This window comes from Thermobia domestica, chromosome 6 (genome assembly GCF_964235325.1).
Source record: "Thermobia domestica chromosome 6, izTheDome1.hap1.1, whole genome shotgun sequence".
NCBI lineage: Eukaryota > Metazoa > Arthropoda > Insecta > Zygentoma > Lepismatidae > Thermobia > Thermobia domestica.
Window position 1 is genome coordinate 299,475,050 of NC_137459.1, and position 12,387 is coordinate 299,487,436.

General features: G+C 36.4%; 1 protein-coding gene across 1 annotated transcript; it reads right to left on the bottom strand.

The window, feature by feature from the left end:
• Positions 1 to 4,097: 4,097 nt before the first annotated feature.
• LOC145687596 (uncharacterized) lies at positions 4,098 to 10,704 on the bottom strand. The gene is made up of 2 exons (XM_081761061.1): positions 10,236 to 10,704; positions 4,098 to 4,174 (listed from the first exon to the last, which is right to left on the bottom strand). Exons 1-2 carry the CDS (start codon positions 10,702 to 10,704, stop codon positions 4,098 to 4,100), a joined length of 546 nt encoding a protein of 181 aa, XP_081617187.1.
• Positions 10,705 to 12,387: the final 1,683 nt, after the last annotated feature.

Consider the following 12,387-nt stretch of genomic DNA (forward strand, 5'->3'; position numbering starts at 1 on the left):
AAATTACTAAAACCGTTATATGTTGTAGATATTGTGATCTTGAGAAAAAGTCTTAATGGGAATAACCGCCTATCACTGACTGTTTGGTCACTAGGAGGCAACTTTTTTGAAAGTAACAGAAGATAGCGAGGTTCTGGATTTCGGTGAAAATGACTGAAACCGTGATATGTTGTAGATATTGTCATCCTAAGAAAAAGATTCAATGGACATAACCACAAATCACTAATCGTTTGGTCACTACAGGGCTACTTTCTTGATAACAGCCGAGTATAACGATGTTCTGGATTTGGGTAAGATTGAGTAAAACTAAGATATGTTGAAGATCTTCTCATCATGAGAAAAAGTCTTAATAGACACAATCATCGAATTATTATTATTTGGTCACTACAGGTCCAGGTTTTTTAAAACAGCCGGGTATAACGATATTTTTGATTTCGATGTAAATGAATGAAACTGTGATATGTTGTAGATGTCGTGACCCTGAGAAAAATTGTTTAGCGCTTTCCAAGGTTTTCCTTTGACCGACAAGATGAACATCTGAATGTTGTCTGTGTTTCTGTGTTCACATCCATTTTTCCAGTTGTGGGATCGGACTTTACAGGATTTCATACAATTTTACCAAAATTCCGGAGTATCCTTACCTTTTGCTGTTTTAAAAACTGCCAAACAGTCACTGATTGGTGGTTGTGTCTATTGAGATTTTTTCTCAGGATCACATCATCTATAACATATCACAGTTTCAAGCAATTTCACCGAAGTCCACGAAACGTTACCTCTTGTTCGGTTTAAGAAAGTGGCCAAACGCTCAGTGATGGATGCTTGTGATTCTTCAGATTTATTTTAAGGATCAGAATATCTACAACACATAACGGTTTTAAGCAATTCCACCGAAATCCAGAATAACGTTACCTTCTGCTGTTTTCTAAACTGTGGTCTTGTAGTGGTCAAACGGTCAGTGATTGGTGGTTGTGCCTGTTGAGACTTTTTCTCAAGATCAGAACATCTATAACATATCACAGTTTCAGTCATTTTCATCGAAATCCATAATATCACTATCTTCGGCTGTTTTCAAAAAAGTGGCCCTGTAGTGACCAAATGGTCAGTGATTGGTGGTTATCCACATTAAGACTTCTTATTAGGATCACAATATCTACAACATATAACAGTTTTAGTCATTTTTACAAAAATCCAGAATATTATCTTTGGGTGTTTTATTTTTAAATGGCCCTGTAGTGGCCAAACGGTCAGTGATTTGTGGTTATGCCTGTTGAAACTTTTTCTCAGGATCAGAACATCTACAAAAATCACAGTCTTAGTCATTTTCATCGAAATCTAGAATATCACTATCTTCGGCTGCTTTAAAAAAAGTGACCCTGTAGTGGCCAAACTGTCAGTAATTTGTGGTTGTGCTCATTGAGACTTTTTCTCAAAAACATTATATTTACAATATAACATGGTTTTAAGCCATTCCACATTAATCCAATTTCCATAAGGATTGTGCGGGGTTCTTTGTCATTTCGAAGGGGGCCATAGCCTCTGCAACCCTTTTCTCACAAAACCCACAAAAACCGTATTTCCTACTTTGAAGTCATCTTTGCATCGTTAGAGTTTCCTTTCTTAAAATTGGCCCTTTTAATCAAGGGAGCCCTTTTTCGAAAATGGGGCCTTTGCCACCCTTAACCTATTTTCCGAAAGAAACAAAAAAATACGTGTCGATTTATTTTCGGTCTATTATATATGTTCTAAGTTTGGAGAAAATCGGACGACGAGAAACTCTTGTGAAGCTACCTTCTTTACATTTTCATTTTTTGGACTTAACCTGTTTTTGCCCCAAAGTCTTCGTTTGTTTATGAGTTGCCAACAAAATCGTATGAGTCGTATTTGAGGAAACAGTAGATAATAATAATACTAAAAAGGAAACTACTATTGTAAACATTTTCGTGATAGGTGATTAGGGAACATTATACACTTATTAACGACCTATGAACAAAATAATTTGAGTCGTTTTTATGAGAAAAACTCACGTACAGGAAAAAACTATCCTTGTGAGTTTTGTAGGGCAAATGAATTATGCCATATTGTTAGCTTATAAATGAAATATGAACAAAATCACCTTAGTTGTTTCTAGGAAAATTTTCCAGAAAATTGACCCGAAGAATAGCTTTTTTTTTTTTTTTTTTTTTTAAGAGAAACGAGTTAACAGGTAACTCGTGAAATATTTATTTACGAAATATGAACAAGGTCGCATGTGTCGTTCTTGAGAAAATATTTCAGAAAACTAACTACCAAGAATAAATTACCACTTCTGGATTTTTCTAGACGAGGCGACAGACATTCAAATATTCGTTTCTCGTCACTTAGAGATCATGAAATGTGATTACCATATTTCTCTTCTGTAGTGTCTCAAAACTAAAAATGTTAGAAATAGAGAAAAAATGAAAAAAATAAGATCACACTCAAATAATTATGAAATAGTAATTACGAATTAGGTTTCTGGGCATTCAGCATCTATGGCCATGTTAACCCGTCATGTATGAGGGATGACGTGGCTTGGAGAGCACACTATCCGTGGAAAGGGAAGGAAGATATAATTAGGGAAGGAAGGAAGTGGGCTGGGACCTGTTTGTTAGGTACCACCCCGTCATTTGCCTGGAGTGGATGAGGAAATCTCAGGGAAACCTCACTTAGGATGGCTGGCCTGAGAAAGCTTTTACAATTTCTTGACGGAGTGCCCCCACCTGGAATCGAGTCCTGGACCGTATAGTCACGAGGGTATTTTAGGAGTGTTTACTGAAATGCAAGTACGCTAGTAATGGAAAACTAAGGAAAGACGAAAGGAACCAACAAACACGTGGTTTAAAATCAGATTCCGAGTGTGGATGGTGCTACACTTCAAATCTCAGATTCATTGGTTAGTATTTCAGTTACTCATTGAAAAGGCATCTAAAAGCGATGTAGAAGTTTAAAGGTTATCAAACTGTGACGTATTCCATTAATAAAGTGCTCATACCAATCGGAATTGAATCGTATATCGTAGTTCATACACATCGTGTGAGTGATTCAATAGTTTCATTTCTCTTCTGTAACACTGAGCAGCCCCTTTTTAAAATTCTAATCCAGCAAAGCATTGCAATTTCAGGTTTTGCTTGGAGACAGAGATTATATTTACATAGGTGTAAGTAGTTTGCATTATTTTATATTATACTGCCATTATTATTAATGATAAAATGTAAAGAACTCTCAAATTCTGGAGATAATTGACCACTTGCCGCCCCTACTGAAGTGACTCTTAAGAACACACACACACAGATATTGAACAAATTTATGCCATGCAAGTTCCAAGCGTTCTGTTGAAATTACCTGTTTCCTCATATTCATTGTGATAAATTCCGTCAACAAATATAATTTCTTCAAAAGATGGTGCAAAATCCCAAAATTAATTAAATGACAATTATTGCTGTCCAAAAGTATTTTTGTTAATTTTTCCATTCCTAATAAAGTTAAGATTTGTATTTTTGTTGGCGAGTTTGAAGTTCTTTCCTTGTACTGTAATAAATAATATGAAGTGAGAAGAATATTTTAAAAGTGTACGCAAGTGTTTATTTGAACCAGCGGCGTTTATTCCTACTGCATTCGTGCACTAATATCTGCAACTGTGTTTGGAACGCTTTATGCACTTTTTGAAAGAGCACTAATGGACGCAATATGTCCGTGACTCTGTAAATAAATTATAAAATAACCTTAATGGAGAAATCCATGTAGTAGTGAGTCGAGTGATTTAGAGCCTACTGATTATTATTAATGGGCGCTAGTCTGGAACAAGTAGGTTGTTAGAGATATTCTATCATGGAAGGAAGTAAAATTATTGTAGTTAAAATATCAGAGAGGGCTTGTAACAGTTAAAAGTCATTAACATATCAAACCAGGGTGGATCCAGTGGGTGAGCGATTGGAGCGATCGCCCCCAGAATAAGATGTTTTATTTTAAAAATAAAACATATCCTTAAAAACTTCACCTTTGCACTATTAATTATCAAATTAAACCTATTGACTTCGAACGAGCACCCTCCAAACATTCGGCTTACATATGCCCCTGTATCAAAGTCTCTTTGTTTTCCATGCTAAATAAGGAACTTCCTTCAACTGAACAGAATTATTGTAAGGAATGTGAAACCCTGTAATTAACATATACAAATTAACACTTATGGGATATATGATAACTTTTGTCACCATAGCGTAGTGTTATTTTTGACCGCTAATTTAGATCTTATAACAGGCATATAAGACGTTTTTTTTTATTTGTCAAGTGAGGCATGGACCAAAGAACAACCCAGATGCGTTTTGGAACCAGATGCTGAACTTGGTGGTGCTCTTTTACTTTAAATTATTGTTGTACTTAAAATTATCTGCCGTAGCATCCGCGCCGACTACGTGGGTGCTCCGGGGTCTAGCATCCACACAAATAATTCCGGAGTCCAGCATCCAGCATCCAGCGTCCAACGAAGCAACGCACGCACCCTTTTCTTGCCTGTCTCTGCTCTAGTCAAAGGCAGTCCCCACAATAAAAATGGAATTTTATTGTGAATAGAATCGGGCACAGCCCTTTATGACAGTGTTCATAAAAGATTTCAACTAAAAGCAAAACAATTAAAAAATATCGAGACCCCTGAGAACATAAAACACGTCCCGCCATTGATATACACCTACATACATTTCGGAATGTCGGCGCCGTTTGCCCGTAGCTAAACTTCCTTTATAAAACTTGTTGTGAGTACCGCAGGATTTTGAAACTTGGATTTTTGGATAAGGCAAATATTAGTTCCTAAGTGAAGTCTTGACTCAACTACGGTAGGTCCCATACCTTTGGAGCTATGTACCTTTAAACTTCATTTTTTCATGTGTTCGGCAGCCTATAACCCCGAAAGGACGAATTTGTGCACCCAGGTTGGTCTATACTTTTTGTCTTTTCTTGGTGTCAGGAATCACCTCCCACACGTTGTCGGTGTTATTTTGAAGCACCTTGTACACCGAATTTCAAATCTCCAACTTATGCGAATACTTGCACTGGGCAATTTGAGAAAAGTAGCGAAATTTCAAATTATAGAAGTGACCTCCGTTTTCCCCTTTAGAATTTCCCCACTGAATTTTCGAAAACGTGGAAAACTTATTCCCTTATTTGCCAAATTTTACATCTTCAACTTAAACGTATTCTCATATAAGGTATTTCTCAATAATAAAGAAAGGGACACTAAATATATTGAAATGATACCCGTTCTCCCGTCAGGAGCAGAATTTTGGAAAACGATGAAACGCGTGTTCCCTTATTTTTATCGAAGAGTTTATATGCAAAGTTACATCTCTAAAACTTCAGAGATTAATGAGATACACAATTATTGGCAATACATTTGATCCCTTCATCACCACCTTAGGATACATATTCCCAAAAAATATTAATTGTTTGAGCTCTATCGTGGCTAAGCGGTTAGCGTACGCGCCTTTGTCGTGGGAGACACGGGTTCGATTTCCGGTGGGAGCTCGTGTGCTTCTGATTCCATGTTAAGCTGTAGGTCCACGTGTAGAAGGCCGAAGTCCTTCTCCTTCATCTGCATATCAAAATGCAGATGAGGGGCACATTTACATATTATTATGTAAATATATTAATTTGTGATAAAATTAATTGCTTGGAAATTAGTATGCATATTGAATATTATCTTATTATTATGATTAAAAATGTTTAAACACCGAGCGTAGTACGGAAATATTAATACAATATTGTATTATATTGTATTTATTCATGTGTGTTAATTTCCTTTATAGGCTAAGGATATTTGATTCTATTGCGTGCATCTCATTACTGGGACATTGTATTGTATATATTATACATGGGGATGAAGGAAGATAGTTATTATAATATTCTACATTGGATTAATTAACGAAGAAATAAAGGCATAGTCTATGGATTCATGCATTGAAGTTTGGAACTTTGGAAGACGGAGCTACGCTGACAGAGATTTTTTTTTTCTCGCGACTCTTCGTCGCCTGGAATACTGTATGTGAGGTCCTCAACAACTCATGGTTGCAGGAAATCACTAAATGAGCGAGAGAATACAACTCATTAAATATAGGAAGGATCCTATTCATTTCCTCTAGTGAAGTAAAGCTGAATTGGATACATTGCTTACTGACGCTCAACATCATTTGTTGAAAATGTTGTAAAAATTTTAGCGTCAACATGCTAGTTTTTGAATTTGTATAGGTGTGATTTCTTGAGTAGCGAGCTCGTAGCGTCCCTTCCGCCCCCCTTCACCCATGTCCAGTACTCCGTCAGCGAACGGACCTAGAGAAATTACTCAGGATGCACAGCAGTTTTGAAAATTTGTACTTTATTTTGATTCATTTTCTATGTAAAATATTAATATTAACGTATTACGCTCACTCGTTCTTGGAAATACCGTTCTAAATTCATGACTACTTTTGTCAACGTGTATTCCTTTCATACAAGACATTTGGCTCTTGTATTTTTCAAAATTAATAGTAACCAAAGATGTTTTCTCTCTCTCTCTCCTACAAACATGGATGCGGATTGGTAGCAGACAGTTTGAAAGGAAGCCACAGGAAAATGGACTTCCATCAAATACTACGAGAGATGACAGTTTATTACAATAATATAAATGTATTCCATGTATATTTTTCTTTTATTCTGTATATAATATCATGTATTTCTATTATTCTAAGTGTTAGTTCCAAGTGAAAATAGTTATGTTATTGTGAAAACTCTATGGACTTCTGTTTTCATCAGAAGCTTCAAATGTTACCGCCATTTTGACATGATGGCAGCACCTACTAAAGGATTGCTGGGAGAATGTGCAGCTAGAAGCAAGCTTCCGTGTGTTGTTTGCGGAAGACCTCCCAGTAGATATAGCCGGAGGCATGAAAACCTTTGTTGGAAGACTCGAAGGAGAGCGAGTCCTTCCTTTCTTAGTTTTGGCATAGTTAATATACTTGTTCAGTGGCTGAACAAGGGTAGTTGATTCATAGCTCGAGGAGAGTAAACGTCGTACAATTGCGGTAGGAAGTCTCCTATACTTCCTAAGTACCGGGCAGTTTGACCCAGGAAAAAGTGTGAGAATCGTTCTCCCGTGGAATTCCTGTGAACATACATGTAACGACATGTATCGGGAAACATTGTGTGTAGTGAATAGTGCTTCGACTCATCACATTTATTTGTGACATATACCGAGTCTTTGAACAGTGCTAACCTTTAAAATTTGTTAAAACTGAGTCATACCTATCTACGACGTTCGATCATGAAGAGTTACTTTAAAAATATTTTTTTATCCATGGCTCATTGCTATCTGTAACTTTTACGCAGCAGAACTAAGTAGACAGTTTTGTCTAGAAACTTTCCTCTTAGCACAGTGGTGCAGTTACAACTTCCAGTATGGAAGTAGAAATATAAATATATAATATCTCTATTTGAGATACTTCAGGCCTGTCAAGTCATTTAGGGCAGTGCCTCCTTGGACTATAGTACAAGGACCCAAGCAGTGGTTAACTTGCTTGTTTTTACTGACATTTAATATGTCAACTTCATTATAGTTCGTCGTCCCGCTTATCAAATCGACAAGAACGTTGCTGTTCTTCAGTGGAATAAAAATGTGGAACACTACGTGGTGATTTCAAGCAGGAAGTGTGTGTGTGTGTCACATCTGCTACTGGAACAGTGCGCCGAATATATAAAATATTTGATCAATTTATTTTCTTTACTTTTATTTAATATTTTCGTAAAAGTGTGTATTACTATTATGTTTGTGTTATTACAATCCTCCTCTCTGAGACAGTCAGAGACTTTGAACTCAAAATCATGAGGAGCTAAAATTTTATATTGAAAATCCAATCTTTTATGAGATCAAACAGATCTCTGTGAATTAAGCTTTACAAATCCTATTCATTTCTCAAAAGCTAATAGTAGAAATTGTGGTGAAAAATATTAATTTTCATAGTGTGTGTGAGTGGTGCATTACTAAAGGAAAAGTCATTATTGGTGTATAAATGGAGTGTTAACATGTATCAACATTCATCATATGGTCTATCAAGACGGAAATAAACCGCCATCTTTACCCAGTATTTCTAGTGGTCTGTTTTTCCTGCAGGGTGAGTACCTGTTACTAATTCCAATGTTTTTGTTTCAGGAGTGAGACAAGGAAACATTTCTCCTTGTCGTTGTACAACTGACCAGCTCCCTGAATGGGGCCCAGGGAGAATCACGCCCATAGAACTAAAGCACAATGTCATGAGTATAGTGAGTTTGTAAACAGGCTGCTACCTGTTTAGTTTAAAGTTTTTTTTTAACCTATTGTTATTGCAAAAACTCACTATAGTAGCTTCTAGACCATGACTGTCGTACAGAGTACCCTGAGATCTGTTGTTCTAGTTAATTAATTTTCATATGCTCTACCGAATTTACATGTGGCAGTGGCGGCTTCTACAGGAGATCACCTTTATCTCCAAGCAGGGAATTAAGTATGCAGATTCCTTTAATTTGCATTTTATGTAAATTTTAACCTTAGTTTGAATATTCCCAGCCACTCCACATTATTTTTATTAATTTTATTTGTGGTGGTGTTTTCTGGTATCCTTAGTTTCAGCTCTGGCTACCTGCACCTCACACACGTCTCATAACTATTCTATCAGGCCTTGTTTCCATTTTTTACTAATACACAATAACACACTGATCAAGGCTATGTGATAATATGTAAAAAATCAGTATCACGTAACAGTTTCAACACAATAACTGTGTCTTCATCAGACTTCCACTCCTTCTGGCTGCTGGGAGTTAGTCATCACTTATATATACTGTCCGGAGATCAACTTTTAATTAGGCTCCGCCCCTTCATTAAAAAGTAACACTTGTGTGGCTTTCACTTTCACTTTTTAGCTGCACACGTGTCCAATTAAAAGTTTACATTTTTCCGCTGGATGCGTTCTGTCCTCTAATTATCCTTATTATATTTTTTTATCTCTCTCTTTCTTTTTTCTTCCTTTTCATTTCTTCTTCTTTAAGCAGAATCATCTCCCACTCCTTATTTATCGGGAATCCTGCATTCCAGTTCATCATCTTGTCTCCTGCCTTCATAATCTCCCTGGCTTCTTTCCATTTTCTCACCAAAGTTCTATTCTCTACTTCTATGACCTCTGCTCCTTCCCACCCTATCCTGTGGTTAGTCTCTTTCTGATGCTTGTATATTGCATTGTTGTCCCTTTTCAATCTTACATCATCCTGGTGCTGTTTAATCCTTTGTTGCATTTTCTTTTTTGTTTCTCCTATGTAAATTTTGTTACACTCCGCGCATCCTACTCTATATATTACTCCCCTCTGATCTTTGTCCGCTATTGCTTTTTTCTTTGTTCTTCTGACTAGTTCAATTATTCTGCTTCCTCCTTTCCTGTACGTCCTAATTCCTGCTTTCCGAAGCATTCTCTTTATCTTCTCTGTTTCTTTGCCTAGGCTTTCTATTCCAAACCATTTTTTGTTTTTGTCGTCTTCCTCTTTCTTTCTCTCTCTTGCTATGTTTCTTGTGACCCTATCCTCTTCGTTGTATCCATTTCTCCTTAGTTGTGTCCAGAACTTCTTTAAATCTGTTTTCCTCTGTTCTTCATTTGTGTTTAGGTCTCCTATTCTTTCTTCCATGCCTTTTATGGAATTCTTCTTTGTACCCTCATCCACATCACTTCGTTTGTGGCAATACACTCCCGCTGCACACTCTTTTTGGTACCAGGATGTAATAAACTCTCCTCCTTCCGACTTCTTTATTTTCATATCTAAATAGTTTATCTCCTTATCTACTTCTATTTCATGTTCGAGTCTAATCCCTTTTTTTCATCTTCTACGTCCCTTATGAATTTCTCCAGCTGCCTTTTCGTCCCCTTCCATATTCCTAAACAGTCGTCCAAATAACGGCAAAAAAGAAGCAGTCTTTCCCCTCCTCTTTCTATCGTCTCCTTCTCCCATCGATTCATTATTATATCTGAGAGTACTGGACTCAAACAAGATCCTATATTCAGTCCTTCCTTCATTTTAACAATTCCTGTCTCTGATTATGCAGTATCCATTCTCCCACAATGCCTCTAATCCTCTTCTTACCTTCTTACTGTCCCAATTTTCTATTCTCTTTTCACCCATTTCCTCTTCTATTATTCTCAATATTTCTTCTCTCTTAAGGCTCGGGAACATACTCTTAACATCCAGGCTAAATAGCACTGTGCTCTCATTTCTTCTTCCTAATTTATCTATCATCCTCTTAACCTCTTGCGTATTCTCTACTCTCCTACTTTCTTGTCCTTCTCTCACTGCCTCGGCTATCCTCTTAAGCTTTTTCTCCAACAGTTCTAACATATTATTCCTGCAGTTAAGCACCGGCCTCAACTTCACTACTTCTTTGTGGATTTTTGGAAATCCTTTCAATCTAGGTAGCTTTCCTTCTTCTCTCACTAACCTCTTGAACCCTTTCTTTTTGCAGTCCTCTATAATCTTTCTCTTTATCTCTTCTTCTTGTCCTTTTTCCGCGACATCTTCATATGTCTCGTCTTTCAGATCTCCAAGTTTTTCTTCATACCATACTTTATCCATAACAACTATAGCTCCTCCTTTGTCTGCCTGTTCCACTACTATGTCCTTTCTCGTTCTTATCCTTCTCATTCCCATTTTCTCTTTGTCAGTGAGATTGCCTCTTTGTCTTCTTGATTTGTTATTTACTATATATACAAGTTTCCTCTGAATTCGGTTCCTATCTTCTTCATCTTTTAGTTCGTGAAGTGCTTCCTCTATTCCATAAGCAGCTTCTTCCTTATCAACCTACTCTTTTGCTACTCTGAATTTATATCCTAGACTTAAAAACTGCTACTCTTCTTCAGTAATCTCAATATCGCCTATGATTACCACTCTTTTCTCATCTATTGTCTCTTCTTGTTTCCAGCCTATTCTTTTACCTTTCTCTCTTAATCTCTCTTCTTCTTTTCTTCTGAACCTTTCCTCCCACACTTTCATTTCCTTCATTGTGAATTCTCTTGTAAAAATGCTCAGACTTTCTTCTATTTCTTCTCTTTTGCTCTGATTTCTTTCCTTTATCTCGTTTATTTCCTTCTTCTTCCTTCTTATCTCGTTCCAAATTAATTCCTTCTCCATTTTCTTGAGTAGCTTTCTCCATCTAGTGGTCCTGCAATCTACCCCTTTCTTATTGACTCTTAATCCTTTGGGCGTTACTTCTTCTTGCAAGCAGATCCTAAGAAATTTAAGTTGTTCTTCTTTTTTGATCTCCTTCCTCTTACTATCCTTCCACTTGTCAATTTTCCTGCTCAGTTCCGGAAAATGTCCTATAACTATTCTATCAGGCCTTGTTTCCATTTTGTACTAATACACAATAACACAGTGATCAAGGCTATGTGATAATATGTAAAAAATCAGTATCACTTAACAGTTTCAACACAATAACTGTGTCTTCATCAGACTTCCACTCCTTCTGGCTGCTGGGAGTTGGTCATCACTTATATATACTGTCCGGAGATCAACTTTTAATTAGGCTCCGCCCCTTCATTAAAATGGAAGTCTGATGAAGACACAGTTATTGTGTTGAAACTGTTACGTGATACTGATTTTTTACATATTATCAAATAGCCTTGATCAGTGTGTTATTGTGTATTAGTCCACGTCTCGTATAGCCTCGTTGCTAAAAATGACGCTAAAATGAAATCAGATCAAATCAAATTCCTTGCTTTAGTGCCTAAAGAAATATTCTTTCTCAATTTGGCATTTATACCTATGATAATGGCCTGGATATATCTACTTGCGCATGGCGTGCGTATGGATGTACCTCCCTGGGCAGTAATGAAATTTCTAAAATACAGTAGTTTACTGGTGTTCATATTCTGCTTAGTTTACGTTCTAGAAAATGACTTTTTCTTATAGCTTCCAATAAGTATTTCACTATTAAACTCAGACAATATCTTGATTAATTTCTAGAGAACTCGGAAGTGATCTTTTACCTAGAGGATGAGTATTCTTTGGACGAAGGTTTCAGTAAACAATTATTATAATTTTGTTCATGGAGTAAATGTTGTTGTAATTGAAATGAAAAATAGATTAAGAAATTGAAACGAGAAAGATCAATTCAGTGGATTATGACTTTTATTTTATTTTGTACTAGCATCAAGTACCCGCTTTGTTGGATTAAATTAAGAAAAAATAGTAATATGTTCCGTTAGTCAGTCATTTTTTACTATTATAGAAGCCATCTCTGATATCGGTCATTTTATATTATTTTATTTATATCCCAGTCTCCCCTCCTTTAAGTTGCGGGGCTTAAATTTGGATTTAAACAACACTAACATT

Excerpts from the sequence above, each read along its gene's own strand:
- LOC145687596 (XM_081761061.1), bottom strand. The coding sequence starts at position 10,704 with ATGGGAATGAGAAGGATAAGAACGAGAAAGGACATAGTAGTGGAACAG. Across the intron at positions 4,175-10,235 it reads ATTTAGCCTGGATGTTAAGA|GGTTTCACATTCCTTACAAT; the intron begins GTATGTTCCCGA and ends TGTTAATTACAG.